The sequence below is a fragment of the Oncorhynchus nerka genome, linkage group LG24 (genome assembly GCF_034236695.1).
Source record: "Oncorhynchus nerka isolate Pitt River linkage group LG24, Oner_Uvic_2.0, whole genome shotgun sequence".
In the NCBI taxonomy this organism is placed as follows: Eukaryota; Metazoa; Chordata; class Actinopteri; order Salmoniformes; family Salmonidae; genus Oncorhynchus; species Oncorhynchus nerka.
In genome coordinates this window covers 88,871,808-88,892,149 of record NC_088419.1, presented here as the reverse complement: position 1 = coordinate 88,892,149, position 20,342 = coordinate 88,871,808, and the positions used below count along the sequence as shown (strand labels likewise).

The 20,342-nt window shown below is 39.1% G+C and overlaps 1 protein-coding gene across 7 annotated transcripts in view; it reads right to left on the bottom strand.

The window, feature by feature from the left end:
• Window positions 1–18,496, bottom strand: part of ptprc (protein tyrosine phosphatase receptor type C) — a 31,126-nt gene extending 12,630 nt beyond the window's left edge. The window contains exons 1-20 of one of the 7 annotated variants that reach the window (XM_029644682.2): window positions 18,402–18,496; window positions 18,198–18,301; window positions 7,749–7,772; window positions 7,371–7,499; window positions 6,972–7,034; window positions 6,714–6,842; window positions 6,379–6,621; window positions 6,126–6,155; window positions 5,775–6,011; window positions 5,216–5,443; window positions 3,518–3,643; window positions 3,297–3,419; window positions 3,024–3,161; window positions 2,619–2,765; window positions 2,146–2,357; window positions 1,788–1,848; window positions 1,414–1,522; window positions 1,175–1,209; window positions 854–963; window positions 530–620 (exon numbers count right to left, since the gene is read on the bottom strand). In XM_029644682.2, the coding sequence (XP_029500542.1) occupies window positions 530–620; window positions 854–963; window positions 1,175–1,209; window positions 1,414–1,522; window positions 1,788–1,848; window positions 2,146–2,357; window positions 2,619–2,765; window positions 3,024–3,161; window positions 3,297–3,419; window positions 3,518–3,643; window positions 5,216–5,443; window positions 5,775–6,011; window positions 6,126–6,155; window positions 6,379–6,621; window positions 6,714–6,842; window positions 6,972–7,034; window positions 7,371–7,499; window positions 7,749–7,772; window positions 18,198–18,261 (2,299 nt within the window). In that variant the 5' untranslated portion in view covers window positions 18,262–18,301; window positions 18,402–18,496. Of the gene's footprint in view, window positions 1–529; window positions 621–853; window positions 964–1,174; window positions 1,210–1,413; window positions 1,523–1,787; window positions 1,849–2,145; window positions 2,358–2,618; window positions 2,766–3,023; window positions 3,162–3,296; window positions 3,420–3,517; window positions 3,644–5,215; window positions 5,444–5,774; window positions 6,012–6,125; window positions 6,156–6,378; window positions 6,622–6,713; window positions 6,843–6,971; window positions 7,035–7,370; window positions 7,500–7,748; window positions 7,773–18,197 lie in introns of all 7 variants that reach the window. The other 6 variants (XM_029644681.2, XM_065009258.1, XM_029644683.2 and 3 more) reach the window with 6 other exon arrangements.
• Window positions 18,497–20,342: the final 1,846 nt, after the last annotated feature.

The following is a 20,342-nucleotide window of genomic DNA, read 5'->3' as shown; positions in this document are numbered from 1 at the left end:
GTGTTCATATAGGATAATGTGTTCTACCTGGGGATAGCAGTGTTCATATAGGATAATGTGTTCTACCTGGGGACAGCAGTGTTCATATAGGATAATGTGTTCTACCTGGGGATAGCAGTGTTCATATAGGATCATGTGTTCTACCTGGGGATAGCAGTGTTCATATAGGATAATGTGTTCTGCCTGGGGATAGCAGTGTTCATATAGGATAATGTGTTCTACCTGGGGATAGCAGTGTTCATATAGGATCATGTGTTCTACCTGGGGATAGCAGTGTTCATATAGGATCATGTGTTCTGCCTTGGGACAGCATTGTTCATATAGGATAATGTGTTCTACCTGGGGATAGCAGTGTTCATATAGGATAATGTCTTCTACCTGGGTATAGCAGTGTTCATATAGGATAATGTGTTCTACCTGGGGATAGCAGTGTTCATATAGGATAATGTGTTCTACCTGGGGACAGCAGTGTTCATATAGGATAATGTGTTCTGCCTTGGGACAGCAGTGTTCACATAGGACCACTTACATGGGAGGATGTCTACGTAGCGGTTCTTGGGCTGGTTGCAGGACTTCTTGGCCTCTCTGACCGTGTTGCGGCTGAAGATCCTGGGGATGCTCTGTAGGGAGAGATGGGATCTGTGAGCTGAATGGTGGAATCACTGGAGCTGAGGTTAGGTGTCTGGGAAACATACAGTAAGTATCTGCCCATAAATAGACTCAACACGTCGCGAAAGAAACAGTAAATCCAGAGTCATTTACCATTTGATTTCTAACCTTCCTTTGTTTGTTTCTTTTCCTAAGTGTCTAAGACTGCTGATTGGCCAGGAGGTTGTGGGATTCTAACATTCACCTGAAACTCCTGAAGGAAAAGACGTCCCTCATCGGCAATTTTCCTCTTGTAGGCGTCCAGAAGCACCTCAGATCCGATTGGCTCCACGTTCAGCAGGTTCTCCTCATCACCTAGGAAACACCAATCAATGACAACCCCAACGTACAGGAACAGGAAGAGATTGTATATTTTTGAAAGGTTTTAATGTCTTTGCAACAGTCATAGGACATCTACTCATTCAATTGATGGAGTTCAGCAAGCGTGTGTCTCTATGCACTTAAAGTAGATGGCTCTGTTTAAGAGCGTCTCAATCTGATCAAATTGGAAGAAATATTCACTTACTTGGCTGAATCAGCTCAATCTGTTCATCATTGTTGCTGTGGAACAAACAGTAATATCAGAGAATAGCAGATCTACTGTCCTCTACCGTATAATCTACAGCACTAAATAGCCAAACTAGAATGGATCTAACGAAGCTACTACTTACACAGCTACCTCTTCAAATACAATCTGAAGGTAATCTGAAGCCTACTGTAGCATTTAGAGACTTCCTGTCAGACAGGAACTGACTAAATACTTACTTGGACTTCTTGCGCTGCAGGATGTAGATCTTGTAGAGAACGAAGATGAGAGCCAGAGACGTCAGGATGATGAGGAACACAAGGAACCCAATCACAGCTTTGTCATTGTCTGAAAACAGATGAGAAGAGTGGTAAAGGGACTTTTACTCAACAATGTAATAGCAACACTGAATGCTGTTTAGCCTACCATGAATGGAGGGAGGAGGAGGGATAAATGGCTACTTGTTCATACTGTTCATCAAAGTCATATTATTTTGTTAATTGGAGTCAGAGAAAGGTAATATTCATACAAAGTGTATCATTTTAATCAGTCTGACTTGAGTATATTTATTGCAGGCTTCTGCATAAGATTCTGGAAATGTAACACTACTTACAGCGAGTAGTAATGTGTGTTTCTATTGGTTTACTATTGTATTTCCCATTGTATGTAATGATCTGAAAAAAGAAGACGTTCATGTATGATCCTTCCATCACAATAGTTCCTGGTCCCCACAAACCCACTGGGTTAACAGGAACGCACAATAATCAAGCCAATACTCTCGTTAATGATCATCATGACTATGTGAACACATTACCTGAGAGACATACTGGTGAAACACCATTTCTACATCTTCTGTTTAACTCATCTACATACAGTACATAGAGCATTTCATTCAGCAGTGTCTAATGCCACGATATATTACAGCATAGTCAATACATTAGGTTTTACTGTATGAATGTTGAATAACGTACCTTAACTGTGTAGTCTGTTAAATAGCCGAGGTCCGCAAATGTAAAATTGCATTTTGTATGGTTTTGTTGTTTTGTCTCAGACCCAGTGATCGTTGCAATGTACCACTTCTCTTTTCCCTTCCACTGAACTGGCTTTAATTCCTCACATATAATGGTAAAAGCATTGTTCTGAGTATAAGTCACACTCGTTTTCCCCCCCACCTCATCAGGTACTGTCAAACACAAACATAGGCAACAGATTACATTATGGTCATCCTGTTCACAGATCCCAACAGATGTGAAGCAGTTATTTCATATAGGCCTGTTCTTCCACTTCATATTCTATGATCATTTACTACGGTTCAGAAACATTTTTACTCAGCACCCTTCACTTCAACATCTGCATCGTGTAAAGATTGCTGCAGTATGTTAAAAATCATCATATTACTATATATTGTGAATGAAATTATATATGCAACGTATGTCACACTTACCTCCAGGTGCAGTTAGGATTGTCTCAGACACTTTTTTGAGTGTATCGTAGCTCATGTCTTTGTACCTTGGCTCAATTGAACAGATATAATTTGTGAACGGCTGCAATTTATTAAAATCATCATGTAATTCATCCGTGGTGTAACAATCTGAAAAATGGATGAAAAAGGAGTCAAATCTTGATCTGAAATTCTTATCAATTAGTTGTTTGTTTTAAATATATATATAAATGATCTCATCTCCCACCTGAGGCAACTGCTTGTTCGACAAGCTGCCAGGGACATACAATTGTAAAGGCAACCACATCTTTAGGAAAACATACATACCTGTGTTTTCCATAGGGACTTATCATTAAAATAAGGTTAATTTGTTTGGTGGGTAAAATAATTACTTAACATGTAGCTTACCTTTAACTTTAACAGTCTCAATTCTACAGGAAACGCAGGAGTGAAATAGCGTTTTTTGGGGGCAGTTAATGCTGTGATTGGTCCATTTAAGGCTTATGGAGGTGTTTGTGTTTGTAGACCTTTGGGTAATGTCCACTTCTACGGAGTGAAATATAAGAATAATATGATCATAGTGATACTGAAATAAATGCATGTTATGTCTTGTTATAGGCTATTGTCAGTATTCAAATGTTTAAGTCGAGGGAGAGTTTATCTTAAAGTATAATAACTTACTACACTTGATTTCAACGTCAATGGACTTGGTATTGATGACTTTACTGTTGTGAGTAATCTTTCCACTACAGTTGTATTTCTGAAAGGGTTCCAAATCAGTCAAGTTGATAGACCCGCTGTTTCCTGGGACAAAAACAAGAATATTAGTGATTTCTTCTTTTGAAAAAATTAATTGTTATCATATGTAAATTCAATATGAAATGTGGAAACATTATTTTTACCTTCACAGGTGTAATGAATGTCCAGATCTTTAGGGCTACAGTTTTTTGGCTTGTTTTTCCATACTATTTCAACAGGGAGTAGGTTTTTGAATTCCAGATTGGGAGAGTGTTTGACTGTAGAATACTCTGTTTAAAAATAGGAAAGATTTAATTATAGCTATGCACAAAAGAGACAAAATAGTGATACTGGTTAACAAATGATGGTTTATCAGCAGCCGTGTACAATGTGGCCACAGCCTTTGATATTTTACTTTATTAGGATCTCTTTTAGTCCTCATTTGGACTCATCTTATAAGAGTATCCAGTGCATTTGGAAAGTGTTCAGACACCTTCCCTTTTCCACAAGTTGTTATGTTCCAGCATTATTCTCAAATGTATTAAATAAATACAAATCTTGACCAATCTACAAACAATACCCCATAATGACAAAGCGAAAACAAGTTTTTATAAATGTTTGCACATTAATTATAAGTATTCAGACCCTTTGCTATGAGACTCGAAATTGAGCTCAGGTGCATCGTGTTTCCATTGATCAATTCTTGAGATGTTTCTACAACTTTATTGTAGTCCACCTGTGGTAAATTCAATTGATTGGACATGATTTGGCCTGGCTATTTAAGGTCCCACAGTTGATAGTGCATGTCAGAGCAAAAACCAAGCCATGAGGTTGAAGGAATTGTCCTTAGAGCTCCGAGACAGGATTGTGTCAAGGCACTGGGGAAGGGTACTAAAACATTTCTGCAGCATTGAAGGTCCCCAAGAACACAGTGGCCTCCATCATTCTTAAATAGAAGAAGTTTGGAACCACCAAGATTCCTAGAGCTGACCGCGAGAAAGACCTTGGTCAGAGAGGTGAACAAGAACCCGATGGTCACTATGCCAGAGTTCTAGAGTTCCTCTGTGGAGATGGGAGAACCTTCCAGAAGGACAACCATCTCTGCAGGACTCCACCAATCAGGCCTTTATGGTAGAGTGGCCAGACGGAAGCCACTCCTCAGTGAAAGGCACATGACAGCCCGCTTGGAGTTTGCCAAAAGCCACCTAAAGGACTCTCAGACCATGTGAAACAAGATTCTCTGGTCTGATGAAACCAAGATTGAACTCTTTGGCCTGAATGCCAAGCGTCACGTCTGGAAGAAACTAGGCACCATCCCTACGGTGAAGCATGTTGGTGGCAGCATCATGCTCTGGGGAGGTTTTTCAGCAGCAGGGACTGGGAGACTAGTCGGGATCGAGGGAAAGATTAATGGAGCAAAGTACAGATAGATCCTTGATGAAAACCTGCTCCAGAGCACTCAGGACCTCAAACTGGGGCCGTTGTCCAACAGCACACAGCCAAGACAAAGCAGGAGTGGCTTCGGGACAATGTCCTTGAGTTTCCCAGCCAGAGCCCGGACTTGAACACGATTGACCATCTCTGGAAAGACCTGAAAATAGCTGTGCAGCGACACTCCCCATCCAACCTGACAAAGCTTGAGAGGATCTACAGAGAAGAATGTGAGAAACTCCCCAAATAAAGGTGTGCCAAGCTTGTAGCGTCATATACTGTACTTTCCCGAATGCACTGTACACTGTTGGTCAGGATTGTTTAAATAAAGGATAGCAGGTCATAGTGATTGAGAAATGTCCTTTGCTGTTGAGTAATTCCCGTTTAACATTTTAAATATTTTTCTTTCTGAGTATTTATAGTAATCTCACCTGCTGTTATGGGTATAGTTTTGCTGATGTTTACACTGCAATCTCCAGGCACAGCTACATTGGTTGTGAAGTTTGTGCAGAAATGTTCATCTAAAAGCTTAAAACACTTGTCTTTGTCCCAGGTGATACTGTTCCATTCAGGACTGTTCCATTCAGCATCACTGATATCCCATTTCGTCACATAACACAAATATCCCGGCTTCTTGTTGGTGGAAAACTCTAGGTCATCTAAATCGTACAAACATTTGTTTAAAAAAAAATAGATTTTTAACCATTTTTCCAACATGTATTATTTTAGATAAGTACCATAGTCTACAGCTAGTTAACTACAAGTGAATTTACATAATAGTTATTATAAGTAAGTAATTTGTCATTGTATTGAGATTCAACCTAAAAAGATCCCTATATGTTACTACTAAACACAGTGATTGTTACATCCCACAATTTGTTTTCCTCCAAAGCATTATTTAGCCACAGGATTTAATAAGGATTATTAGTTCACATGTAATTAACAAATAATACCTTATTAAACAGTGTATGCTCAGTGCCTTTGACATACCCATTTTCTCAGTCCTCAGAGTGCTATTTCCTTGGAGTTCACATTCAGGCTGAATCGTTTTCAAAGTGTATTTCCTGCAAGGCTTCAATGATACCACAATAGTGGAGTTCACCGTTTGATGCTCAACAGTCATGTGTTGTCCTGATTCATCCTGGTACGATATGTTGTATGTGTCGGAGGTTGAGGCCTTTAAGTCAATCTGAAAGCCATAGATGACAGGCGTGACCGTGTATGTACCTATAAGATTAAATGAAAAGATTGATCATTATTTATTCATTTATTTATTCAGGTGAACTATCCCTATCATGCACAGTCTTAGAATGCATCTCAAACCAAAGAATTGGAACTCACACTTTGGCGGTATTGGTTTAGTCTGGCTGCCTGAAAGACGGAACAGACAGGTGAGAATCCACGAGAACCATGTTACATTACAACATCACAACAATCCATTACAACATCACAACATTCCATTACAACATCACAACATTCCATTACAACATTCCATTACAACATCACAACATTCCATTACAACATCACAACAGTAGGAGAAACATGATCTACTATCAATGGACACAACACAGCATCCCATGGAGGAGAGGCCAACCTGTGGGGATAGCTGTAGTGGAAGTCAGGGTGCTTGCAGGTGAGGTTTGGTTGTGGATGGGTGGAGTGCTTGTAGGCAAAGATGGAGAGGTGGAGGTGTTTGTAGGAAAGGGTTGGGTTTGGTTGAGGGTGCTTGCAGGGTCAGATGTCTGGGTTTGGTTGAGGGTGCTTGCAGGGTCAGATGTCTGGGTTTGGTTGAGGGTGCTTGCAGGGTAAGAAGTGCTTGTGCTCGAGTCGCCAGTTGCTATAAAATAGAGAACGACACACTTTTGATGTGAGACAGAAACAACACATTTTTCAGCATTAACAGACGTTAATGGAGGAGGTATACATTACCGTTGGAGGGGGTAGCTTGGCTTGATGCCTGAGTGATGATGTTTGAGGTGGGAGTAAGCGAAATGAGTGAAGGTGAGAGGGTTGTAGTGGTCGTCGTGGTGATGGTGGTGGTGTTTGGAAGTAAGGGGCCTGATACAAATCATCTCAGTTAGAGAGACAAATCACAATAAATAACAAATGATGTGATCAGCTCCTGGTAATGGAGCTGATCAACAGATCCAGCATGACTCTATGAGAGATTCTGCTTTGCAGGTTTACCTGTGGAGTCGTTTGCATTCTTGGTGGATTGTGTGGGTGAAGGAGTGGAGATGTTGCTTTTGTCTGTGGATAAAAGTGACAGAGTGAGTGCTTCAAGTTTCTTTTGAGGAGAGTTGAGGCAGGAGTGGAGTGGATAGTTGGTTGGTTGGTTGGTTGGTTGGTTGGTTGGTTGGTTGGTTGGTTGACTGATGGAGGCTCAAAACTACAATGCTCTTGTTCTTATTCTGAACTTACCAAACCATGTTTCGTCCGTGACATAGACAGTGTGTTCAAAATCACCACAACTGACATTTCACAACTAACACTCTGACTTCACTTTAGAGAGAGAGAGAGAAATCAAACATATCACTGATGTAAACGGAGGTCGCCTACACCCGGACACTCCAGTGTAGTATTTACCTTGCTCATTTATGGGTGGAGGAGTGGTTGAGTTGGATGCTGTCTGAGAGTTTAAAGGTGTGATGGGAATGCTTGTGGGTTTGTTGGTGATGGTTACTGTTCCTGGTGGGGGTATTGTTTCTGTGGAGCCTTGGATGAGAGAGTGAGAGTGAGAGTGAGAGGCTGAGATGAAGATTTTACCCCATAGAGCTAAATGTAGAAGCATAGGATCTCTATGGGGTTGACCAACTTCGGAGCTGGACACATTGTTGCTGCCTCTGAGCATTAATGTGAATAGCACATGCAATCATGCAACGGTCACCTTCAGATGTGGAGAAATCATGACTGATTCTGGGGGATAAAGACATGAATAAGATAATCATTTTAAGACCAACTGACCTTTCGGAGTTGTATCCCCGTCACCTATAAAATGAGAAGAGAATTATAGTTTTGTCATTGTCACTTTTACATTCACACATTTAAGTCATCATCAAGGACTTATGGCCAACATTACCATCTAACATCACATCAATCTGAAAACGTATTTATCTGAAATGAACTGCTATAAACATCGACCAACATTGTATTTGGTCAGATTTATCAAGCACAGAACTTCCTCCAAGGCTTTACCCTGTATACCACAGGAGGCTGCTGAGCAGAGAGCGGCTCATAACAGTGGCTGGAATGTAGAAAATGGAATGGTATCAAACTCATGGAAGCTCTGTGGTTGATGAATTCGATACCATTCCGTTCCAACCGTTTCTATGAATCCGTCCTCCCCAGTTAAGGTGGCACCAGCCTCCTGTGGTGTATATATTGACTTCCTTACTGCTCGTAGCTAGCCGGGGAGGAAAGGGCGTTGTTAGCAGTGGGGGTTTGTGTGTGAGTGTGGCATAACCTGGTAGCCATGGTAACTCGGAGCAGAGCGAACACTCTATTTCAGCATCCGACCACAGTTTCCTGCTTCGCATCAAGCCCAGAGATGAGAACCCAATCCCCTTTCTGTTCTAAGAACAGCAATCGTTCATCTTCAGTTTTGTCCCAACTGCAGATGTACAGTATGATGTTTGACTATAATGCACACAGGTGTGAACGCACCAAGGCTCTTGACCATTTTAAATATATATATATATTTAAAATGGTCAAGAGCCTATATATATATATATATGTTTGTTTTTTTTTTACATCACATGAGATAGGTATGGAATGTTCCAGACCCAATTACACCTTTAAGGTCTGGTCTACTTTAGATTATTTGTGCTGTTAACATTGTACTGGATTTCCTGTAACCCAAACCCTGAGCTTCTAAGGCAAAATGCAAAAAGCAGCGACTTAAAATGTTTACTTCCTTATTTCAATACAATTAGGTTGTCACAATGTTTCAGCATACACTTGCTTTGGTTTGACTTGACCCGCTAGTATTTTCCTACATAGGACTCATACAAAACGACACAAAAATGAAACAGAAAGAATGCACTTAGAGCTGTAGAAATATTCAACCCAAAATAAACTGCTATAACACTGTGTTTCTCTTCCATTTGAACAGAGACCTACAACAGAAATGAGAATGTGACAGAGGCTGCTTGAACAATAATTAGACTTCAGGAAGTGTTTTTTTGTGTTTTTGCTCAACTCTGGTTTCTGTGTTTGAGTGTTTCCAAGGGAGATGGGTGCACCCTGCACTGACATTTTACTGGTCCGCCCACCCAAAGAAAACCTGGTCAGATGCTGCTTTTGTGACTGGCTGGGGATTCTTTTTGTTACTTTTTCACACTACTACACCTCTTCAGGATTGAAAGGTGTTACTCTCAGTTTGTGAATATGTAACTGAGGTAGTGGGTGAACCACCAGTGAGTCTGCTATCAAAGTTTGATTGCAGAAGTGAAATGTCTTCACACATCCAGTGTAGGTTGTTTGCAATTGCGTTTGAGACAACAAAAAAATCGACCATTAAGAGGAAGCTATGCCTTTACTTATTAATGGAGAGCTGGTTGCTATGTACTTTGCATAGAGGCTTGTAGGGGTTCTGGTGGCTCGTTCTCATTAATGGCAAGATGGCCAAGTTGGGGTGTGATAACGTGATAAAGATGGCCAAGGTGGGGTGTGATAAAGTGATAAAGATGGCCAAGGTGGGGTGTGATAACGTGATAAAGATGGCCAAGGTGGGGTGTGATAACGTGATAAAGATGGCCAAGGTGGGGTGTGATAACGTGATAAAGATGGCCAAGTTGGGGTGTGATAACGTGATAAAGACGGCCAAGGTGGGGTGTGATAACGTGATAAAGATGGCCAAGGTGGGGTGTGATAAAGTGATAAAGATGGCCAAGGTGGGGTGTGATAACGTGATAAAGATGGCCAAGGTGGGGTGTGATAACGTGATAAAGATGGCCAAGTTGGGGTGTGATAACGTGATAAAGATGGCCAAGGTGGGGTGTGATAACGTGATAAAGATGGCCAAGTTGGGGTGTGATAACGTGATAAAGATGGCCAAGGTGGGGTGTGATAACGTGATAAAGATGGCCAAGTTGGGGTGTGATAACGTGATAAAGATGGCCAAGTTGGGGTGTGATAACGTGATAAAGATGGCCAAGGTGGGGTGTGATAAAGTGATAATGATGGCCAAGGTGGGGTGTGATAACGTGATAAAGATGGCCAAGGTGGGGTGTGATAACGTGATAAAGATGGCCAAGGTGGGGTGTGATAGATGTGACGAAAGCTATCTCCCCCAATCTCTCTCTCAAAATCTATATTTAATCAATTTTAAATGCAGGCTGAAACACCACTAAATGTTGAAAAAATCGAATGATGTGAAACTTTCGTCAGAAAATATTCTCAGCCCTGTATATATAAATATATATATACAGTGACTTCAGAAAATATTCTCACCCCTGTATATATAAATATATATTCTCACCCCTGTATATATAAATATATATATATACAGTGACTTCAGAAAATATTCTCAGCCCTGTATATATAAATACATATATATACAGTAATTTCAGAAAATATTCTCAGCCCTGTATATATAAATATATATACAATGACTTCAGAAAATATTCTCAGCCCTGCATATATAAATATATATATATACAGTGACTTCAGAAAATATTCTCAGCCCTGTATATATAAATATATATACAATGACTTCAGAAAATATTCTCAGCCCTGCATATATAAATATATATATATACAGTGACTTCAGAAAATATTCTCAGCCCTGTATATATAAATATATATCCAGTGACTTCAGAAAGTTTTCACACCCCTTGATTTGTTCCACATTTTATTGTGTTACAGCCTAAATTTAAAAATAATTAAATTGAGATTTTGAGTCAGTGGTCTACACACAATACCCCATAATGTCAAAGTGGAATATATAATTTTTGTTTTACAAATGAATAACAAATTAAACGTTTAAAATGTTTTCACTCAATGAGTATTTAACCGCTTTTGTTATGGCAAGCCTAAATATATTCAGGAGTAAACATGTGTTAAACAAATCACATAATAAGTTGCATGGACTGTACAATAATAGTGTTTAACATGACTTTTAAATGACATCCTCACCTCTGTACCCCACCCATACAATGTCTCGCAAAGAAGGGCACCTAAATGCATTTTTAAAAAGCAGACATTGAATATCCCTTTGAGCATGGTGAAGTTATGAATTACACATTGGATGGTGTATCAATACACCCAGTTACAAACAAATATAGTTGCCAGAGAGGAAGGAAACAACTCAGGGATTTCACCATGAGACCAATGTTGTCTTTAAAAAAGTTAGAGTTTAATGATGTGATGGGAGAAAATTGAGGATGGATCAACAACATTGTAGTTACTCCACAATACTCACTCACCTTAATAATGACAGAGTGAAAAGAAGGAAGCCTATACAGAATACAAATATTCCAAAACAATACAACAAATACATCCTGTTTGCAATAAGGCACTAAAATAAAACTGCCAAAATGTGACAAAGAAATTTACTTTATGTCCTGAATAAAAAGTGTTATGTTTGGGGAAAATCCAATACAACACATCACTGAGTATGATCATGTTAAACGCTATTATTGCACAGAGTGATTCCATGCAACTTATTAAGCAAATGTTATTAGGCTTGCCATAACAAATGGGTTGACTACTTATTGACTGAGGACATTTCTGCATTTAATTTTTTATTCATTTGTAAAAATGTCAAAAAACATAATTCCACATTATGGGGTATTGTGTGTGAATACTTTCTGAAGGCACTATATATATATATAGTCATATATACTAGTCATATATATATATATATACAGTGCATTTGGAAAGTATTCAGACCCCTTGACTTTTTCCACATTTTGTTACGTTGCTTTATTTCCTCATCAATCTACACAAAATATCCCACAATGACAAAGCAAAAACTGGTTTTTGGTAAGGTTTGAAAATGTATAAAAAATAAAATAAACAGACATACTTTATTAACATACGTATTCAGACCCTATGATATGAGACTCCAAATTGAGCTCAGGTGCATCCTGTTTCTATTGATCATGCTTTAGATGTTTCTACAACTTGATTAGAGTCCACCTGTGGTACATTCAATTGATTGGACATGATTTGGGAAGGCACACACCTGTCTATATAAGATCCCACAGTTGACAGTGCATGTCAGAGTAGAAACCAAGCCATGAGGTCGAGGGAATTGTCCGTAGAGCTCCGAGAGAGGATTGTGTCAAGGCACAGATCTGGGGGAGGATACCAAAAAATGTCTGCATCGTTGAAGGTCCCCAAGAACACAGTGACCTCCATCATTCTTAAATGGAAGAAGTTTGGAACCACCAAGACTCTTCATAGAGCTGGCCGCCCAACTAAACTGAGAAATAGGGGGAGAAGGGCCTTGGTCAGGAAGGTGACCAAGAACCTGGTGGTCACTCTGATAGAGCTCCAGAGTTCCTCTGTGGAGATGGGAGAAAATTCCAGAAGGACAACTATCCCTGCAGCACTCCACCAATCAGGCCTTTATGGTAGGGTGGCCAGACAAAAGCCACTCCTCAGTAAAAGGCACATGGCAGCCAAATGGAGTTTGCCAAAAGGCACCTAAAGCACTCTCAGACCATGAGAAACAAGATTCTCTGAACTGATGAAACCAATATTGAAGTGAATACCAAACATCACTTCTGGAGGAAACCTGGCACCATCCCTATGGTGAAGCATGGTGGTGGCAGCATCTTGCTGTAGGGATGTTTTTCTGCGGCAGGGACTGGGAGACTAGTCAGGATTGAGGGAAAGATGAACAGAGCAAAGACCATAGATCCTTGATGAAAACCAGCTCCAGAGCGCTCAGGGCCTCAGACTGGGGCGAAGGTTCACCTTCCAACAGGACAACAACCCTAAATACACAGCCAATACAACGCAGGAGTGGCTTCGGGAAAAGTCTTTGAATGTCCTTGAGTAGCTCAGCCCGAGCCTGGTCTTGAACCCTGAGCAGCAACGCTCCCCATCCAACCTGACAGAGCTTGAGAGGATCTGCAGAGAAGAATGGGAGAAACTCCCCAAATACAGGCGTGCCAAGCTTGTAGCGTCAAACCCAAGAAGACTTGGGGTTGTAATTGCTGCTAAAGGTGCTTCAACAAAGTACTGAGTAAAGGGTCTGAATACTTATGTAAATTTGACATTTTATTTTTTATACATGTGCAAACATAAAAAAAAAACTGTTTTTACTTGTCATTATGGGGTATTAATATAGATTAATGAGAATAAAAAATCGAGAAAGTGTGTGGAACAAAATGTGGAGAAAGTCAAGGGATCTGAATACTTTCCAAATGCACTGTATGCTTCAGAACCCAAAAGTTGCTCGTCTCGATTGTTGACCAATGACTAGTCACCGGCATTGGCGCGCAAAGGTGAATGCGCATATCCTGATTAGTGACTAGAAATAACTTGTTTCATTTCCTCCAGATTTTCCTGGCAAACAGAGTTGGCCTATGTTCATCCATATGAAATACAGTTTATCTACTACAGACTCATCTCTGCTAGAACATGGAAAGTACTGTATAGATGGAAAGCCTGATGTATTGATTTGAACTTTTAGTGTTTTGTTTAATATTCACTTTCATTTGCAATCTTCTGCTTTTAAAGAGCAACTATTTCAGTTTATCATTGAAGTCAAAGACAATTTTTTCCCTTGATGTTAAAACAAGACTATGGCTTTAAATGTGATATTGTACCTTTTTTTAATTAAAACAGTATGTGATTGTATATTTTATTTTGCGATTTGATTGATCATTGTCATATTTCAGATGAACCAAGTTAGTGTGTTTTGGACCATTCTTTTTTGGGGCATTGAGGGTCAAAATGTCAGACCACTGGAATACATGATAATGGCAACAAATGGAGTTGGTTTGGATATAATAATTGATATAGTAATGGATATAATAATGGATATAATAATGGATATAGTAATGGATATAGTAATGGATATAATAATGGATATAATAATGGATATAGTAATGAATATAATCATTGATATAGTAATGGATATAATAATGGATATAGTAATGGATATAGTAATGGATATGGTAATGGATATAGTAATGGATATAATAATTGATATAGTATTGGATATAGTAATGGATATAATAATGGATATAATAATGAATATAATAATGGATATAGCAATGGATATAATCATGGATATAATAATTGATATAGTAATGGATATAATAATTGATATAGTAATGGATATAGTAATGATATGGTAATGGATACAATAATGGATATAGTAATGGATATAGTAATGGATATAATAATGTATATAATAATTTATACGGTAATGGATATAATAATGGATATAATAATGGATATAGTAATGGATATAGTAATGGATTTAGTAATGGATATAGTAATGGATATAGTAATGGATATAGTAATGGATATAATAATGGATATAGTAATGGATATAATAATGGATGTAGTAATGGATATAGTAATTGATATAGTAATGGATATAGTAATGGATATAGTAATGGATGTAGTAATGGATGTAATAATGGATCTAGTAATGGATAAAGTAATATATATAGTAATGGATATAGTAATGGATATAGTAATGGATATAATAATGTATATAATAATTTATATGGTAATGGATATAGTAATGGATATAATAATGGATATAATAATGGATAAAGTAATGGATATAGTAATGATATGGTAATGGATACAATAATGGATATAGTAATGGATATAGTAATGGATATAGTAATGGATATAATAATGTATATAATAATTTATACGGTAGTGGATATAGTAATGGATATAATAATGGATATAATAATGGATATAGTAATGGATATAGTAATGTATATAGTAATGGATTTAGTAATGGATATAGTAATGGATATAGTAATGGATATAGTAATGGATATAATAATGGATGTAGTAATGGATATAGTAATGGATATAGTAATGGATACAATAATGGATATAGTAATGGATATAATAATGGATGTAGTAATGGATATAGTAATTGATATAGTAATGGATATAGTAATGGATATAATAATTGATATAGTAATGGATATAGTAATGGATACAATAATGGATATAGTAATGGCGTTGAGGGTCTAAATGTCTGCAAGACCACTGGGATACATGATAATGGCAACAAATGGAGTTAGTTTGGATACAATAATTGATATAGTAATGCATATAGTAATGGATTTAGTAATGGATATAGTAATGGATATAGTAATTGATATAGTAATGGATATAGTAATTGATATAGTAATGGATATAGTAATGGATATAGTAATAGATATAGTAATGGATAAAGTAATGGATATAATAATTGATATAGTAATTGATATAGTAATGGATTTAGTAATGGATATAGTAATGGATATAATAATGGATATAATAAGTGATATGGTAATGGATGTAGTAATAGTAATGGATACATTTTTCTTGTTTTTGCATTACACCCCCCCCCCCAAAAAAAAGTTCTATGCACAGCCTTGCTCTCTCTCTGTCTCTCTATAATTGACATTTACAGATAAGATGTTGTTCTGCTAAGCCTCATCCCCCTCTTCACCACATCCCCCTCTCCTTCCTGAAACACTGTTTTAATCATACAGCTCTATGAACATTTCAACACCGCTTCTTCATTTCAAAGGCTTCTGCTTTTCTCTCGTCATTTTCTTAAGTTTCATCTCAGCCACCGCCGGGACACGCTTATTAGGCAGGAAGAGGCCATCGCCTATTAGGCAGGAAGAGGCCATCACTTATTAGGTAGGAAGAGGCCATCGCCTATTAGGCAGGAAGAGGCCATCGCCTATTAGGCAGGAAGAGGCCATCGCCTATTAGGCAGGAAGAGGCCATCGCTTATTAGGCAGGAAGAGGCCATCGCCTATTAGGCAGGAAGAGGCCATCGCCTATTAGGCAGGAACAGGCCATCGCCTATTAGGCAGGAAGAGGCCATCGCCTATTAGGCAGGAAGAGGCCATCGTCTATTAGGCAGGAAGAGGCCATCGTCTATTAGGCAGGAAGAGGCCATCGCCTATTGCGGAAGATTGACGAGGGTGGATTTTATGAGCTGTACTGATCAAGATGTACCTCCAACAACAATACATAAAACCTCATGTAATTATGCCCCAAAACAATGACAGCTTTTTAGGTGAGCGTTGATGCCCTCCTGTGATAAGCAGTATCCACTTTGTCAAAGGTAGGGGCACAAAATATTTTGCTTGTCCACTCCCAGCGTGCCTCTCCAGGATGCTGTTGGAGAGATGCATCGCTGCAGAACTCCACCAACGTTCCGTCAATAAAATGGTCTAACATAAATCATGTAGCAGATATAGGATATGGTAGAAAGAGTATGTGGCCTTTTCTGTTGCCTACAGGCTGGAGATAAAATGGATGACAATGTAATGAGACAGACACGTTTTACATCATGTTTCTCCAGATCAAACAGCCTAAAGTAAAGTATGCTCAATCAAATAAAAAATGTGCTGTCATGTTAACAAACAACAAATCCTAAAACCAAGACAGGTTCAAGTAAAATGGACAATCACAAGTTTCACCTCATTGTCATGATCAGTGGTTTCAAGATTGTATCCTAAACATTTTTGACAATCTGAAAATAGCGAAAAAGAAAATACTTCTGCATTTCCCGCTGTGTAAACACATTGCAAATAGGCTCACGATAATTCCAGATAAAGTTGGGTTGCTGATATTCATAGATTAAATAGCCACATTGATTAGTTACAGGAATCAGGATTAATAAAGCCAACGCCACGGCCTGTTTTACAAAATGGTGGGCCTAGCACATATATGGGCATTCATAAAATTCCATCGTGGCCGACACGGTAGGCTACACCCCACTAAGCACGAGCCCTCTTTTTTTCATATTTTTGTGTGTTTTAAAAACGGTAGGCTTACCACATAGATGGGCATTCAGAAAATTGAATTTCAGGCAATACTGTAGGCTACACCTCAGTAAGCATGGGCCTACGCCTTTTGGAATTATTTTTTTGGACCGGCCTGACTTCCACGTCCAAGGACATTGATTTTTGGTCCGGTCCAGACCAAATCTAAATCAATAATGTTTGGTTCACATTTTGTACGGTCTGGACCAGTCTTGATTTGTCCCAAATAAATCAAGGCTATAAATGACATATTTTCAACTTTCATTCAGAATCAAAGCTGAGCCTGATTTCAACATCTGGGAAATACATATTTTCAACTGTCATTCAGAACCGAAATTAACCTGATTTCAACATCTTGAAAATATGTTTTTTTCAACATCCTGGAAAATATTTATTATAAACGTATGGAAAACACATCTTTTCACCTTTCATTCAGAACCTAAATTGATCCTAACTTCAGCATCTGGAAAATATATATTTTAAATATATATTTTATTTTAATTTTGCTTACTGGGACTATTCTAGTTTTGCCGGTGCATTTTTTGGTCTCGCCTAGTGTGGCAGAACGGCAAGGACCGGCCCTGACCTCAGCTATAGCTTTACCAGGAAGTGCAGACAGGCCGCTCAAAATGGAACACGGAAGTGGTTGAGCTGTGATCTGTCTAAAAAGAACCCCACATCTGAACTCTGTTTGTCTTACTGCAGTTGGTAGAAGTACATTCTACATTCAGAACATTCACATGTATTGGAGATTCACACTAAATATACACAAACAAGGGTGCACTTTTGCACACAGAGCAAGAGGTTTTGAATGTAGCATTGTTGCACAGTGAAAGGCAGGTATTAGCTTCAGATTATTACTTAGATGTTAAGTCCCTGATCTAGATAGATAACCAATCACTGAATGCATTTTAGTGTATCAAGTTAAGAGTAAAAACTTGACTAATCACTAATCAGGTGTGTCCTTTCTCTGAGGGGAACATGAGGGGACCAACTCAGCAGACTCCTCTTTAAAAGCTAGTCCTCCAGGTGACGCCCACCCAGACAGTTTTGAGAAGGACTTGACAATCTCAGAGTTACTCTATTCCAACTCACTTTTAATAGTTAAACCTAACAAAGTTATTTACATTTTGAATGGTCTGAAAAATAAGTATACCATATCCTGCTTGAACCACAGCCCGTTATCCCTCTCTCAAACATGATTGATCCATTGTTAACATTAGAAATTCCTGTAGAAAAATGCCTCAAGTAAATTAGATTTGATCAACCTTATTAAATGCACCTCTTACACTCCTTGAGTGATCGCATCGGGATACATTTTCTAAAACAATTCCATGTACTTTATTGGTGAATTTATGCCCCACAGCCCTGTCACCATTAAAGGGACAACAGCCCTCCCATCAGCCCCATCCCCTGGGTATCATACTGTACTTACATATGGCCAGCTCTATGAGCCCAGTACACAGCAGCAGGATCTTCAGTCCATAGAGACCTGCCATGTCCAGGAGCGACGATCACACTACCCAGAGACCATACGTCCTAAAGGTAACGCCAAAAGAAACTCTTACAAATTATCCGTCTTTATTCTCAACAACTAAAAAACTAAAAAAACGTTGAAATTGTGTGTATTTGTCTTTACGTATGTCTTCCCTCCAGTCTTATCAGCGGACACAGCTTCCTGAATGTGTTCCCCTAACCCTAAACCTCGCCTCTGGTCCCTCAGCGCTACGCGACAAGTGATGTCACAGCTAGCTGAGACTCTGTACTTTACCTTATTTTACAGGAAGTTCCATTTCATCTACGCCACACATCTCCTTCCCTCCACTTCTGATCTTTCCTCTGAGATGCACAACATCAGATACATACAAAATACATATGTTTGTTTAGTGTAGCCTGGCTTTAAGTGTGTTTAGACATTTAACTAATCTTCAGAGAAAGAGAGGGCATGGTCTCACAGTGAGACATGGCTGATTTGTCCGTAAAAGTGTTAAACAAAAGGCTTTTTGAACTCACAAACAAGGATTACTTCCATATAACAGAGTTATAAGTGTTGAATAATATAGTTTGTCCTGTGTGGTTCAGTTGGTCTAGCGTGGTGCTTACGATGCCAAGAGTCGTGGGTTCGATTCCCACCGGGGCCACACATACAAAATGTATGCACACATGACTGTAAGTTGCTTTGGATAAAAGTGTCTGCCAAATGGTATATTAGTTTGTTCTGTGTGTTTTCACACAAAAGCAATTATTACTGATACAACATGTTTTTTACATTTCAACTCTGTTGGCCTGTTGTACATCTTCTGACAAGTGCTCTACTCTTTTGAAGTGACAGTCATCTTTGCTGAAAGTGTGGGGACTTTGGGGCCTGTGACACACCATGAAACCTGTAGTGGTTTCAGCATTTCTTCTCTTCATCTGACTCCTCCCCACTAGTTGAGAAGAAGAAGAGTATGCTCACATACTAGGCCTACATCGCTACTTCCTGTACTGGTCCCCCCCCCCCCCCTGAAAAACAGCTTCTATCTCAAGGCCATCAGACTGTTAATCAGCCATCACTAACACAGAGAGGCTGCTGCCAACATATAGACTCAAATCATTGGCCACTTTAATAAATGAATTACTAGTCACTTTAAATAATGCCACTTTAATACTGTTTACATATCTTACATTACTCATCTCATATGAAAATATTGTATTTTATACCATCTATTGTTTCTTGCCTGTACATATTCTAATTCCATCCCTTTACATTTCAAATCAAATCAAATAAATTTGTATTAGTCACATGCACCAAATACAACAGGTACAACCTTACAGTGAAATGCTTACTTACGAGTCCCTAACCAACAATGCAGATTTAAAAATTCCGGATAAGAATAAGAAAAAAAGTAACAAGTAATTAAAGAGCAGCAGTAAAATAACAATAGCGAGACTATATACAGGGGGGTACCGGTACAGAGTCAATGTGGAGGCTATATACAGGGGGGTACCGGTACAGAGTCAATGTGGAGGCTATATACAGGGGGTACCGGTACAGAGTCAATGTGGAGGCTATATACAGGGGGTACCGGTACAGAGTCAATGTGCGGGGGCACCGGATAGTTGGGGTAATATGTACATGTAGAGTTATTTAAAGTGGCTATGCATAGATGATAACAACAGAGAGTAGCAGTGGTGTAAAAGGGGGCAATGCATATAGTCTGGGTAGCCATCTGATTAGATGTTCAGGAGTCTTATGGCTTGGGGTAAAAGCTGTTTAGAAGCCTCTTGGACCTAGACTTGGCGCTCCGGTACCGCTTGCCCAGCGGTAGCAGAAGGAACAGTCTATGACTACGGTGGCTGGAGTCGTCGACAATTTTTAGGGCCGTCCTCTGACATCGCCTGGTATAGAGGTCCTGGATGGCAGGAAGCTTGGACCCAGTAATGTACTGGGCCGTACGCACTACCCTCTGTAGAGCCTTGCAGTCGGAGGCCGAGCAGTTGCCATACCAGACAGTGATGCAACCAGTATCAGGTTGCTCTCGATGGTGCAGCTGTAGAACCTTTTGAGGATCTGAGGACCCATGCCAAATCTTTTCAG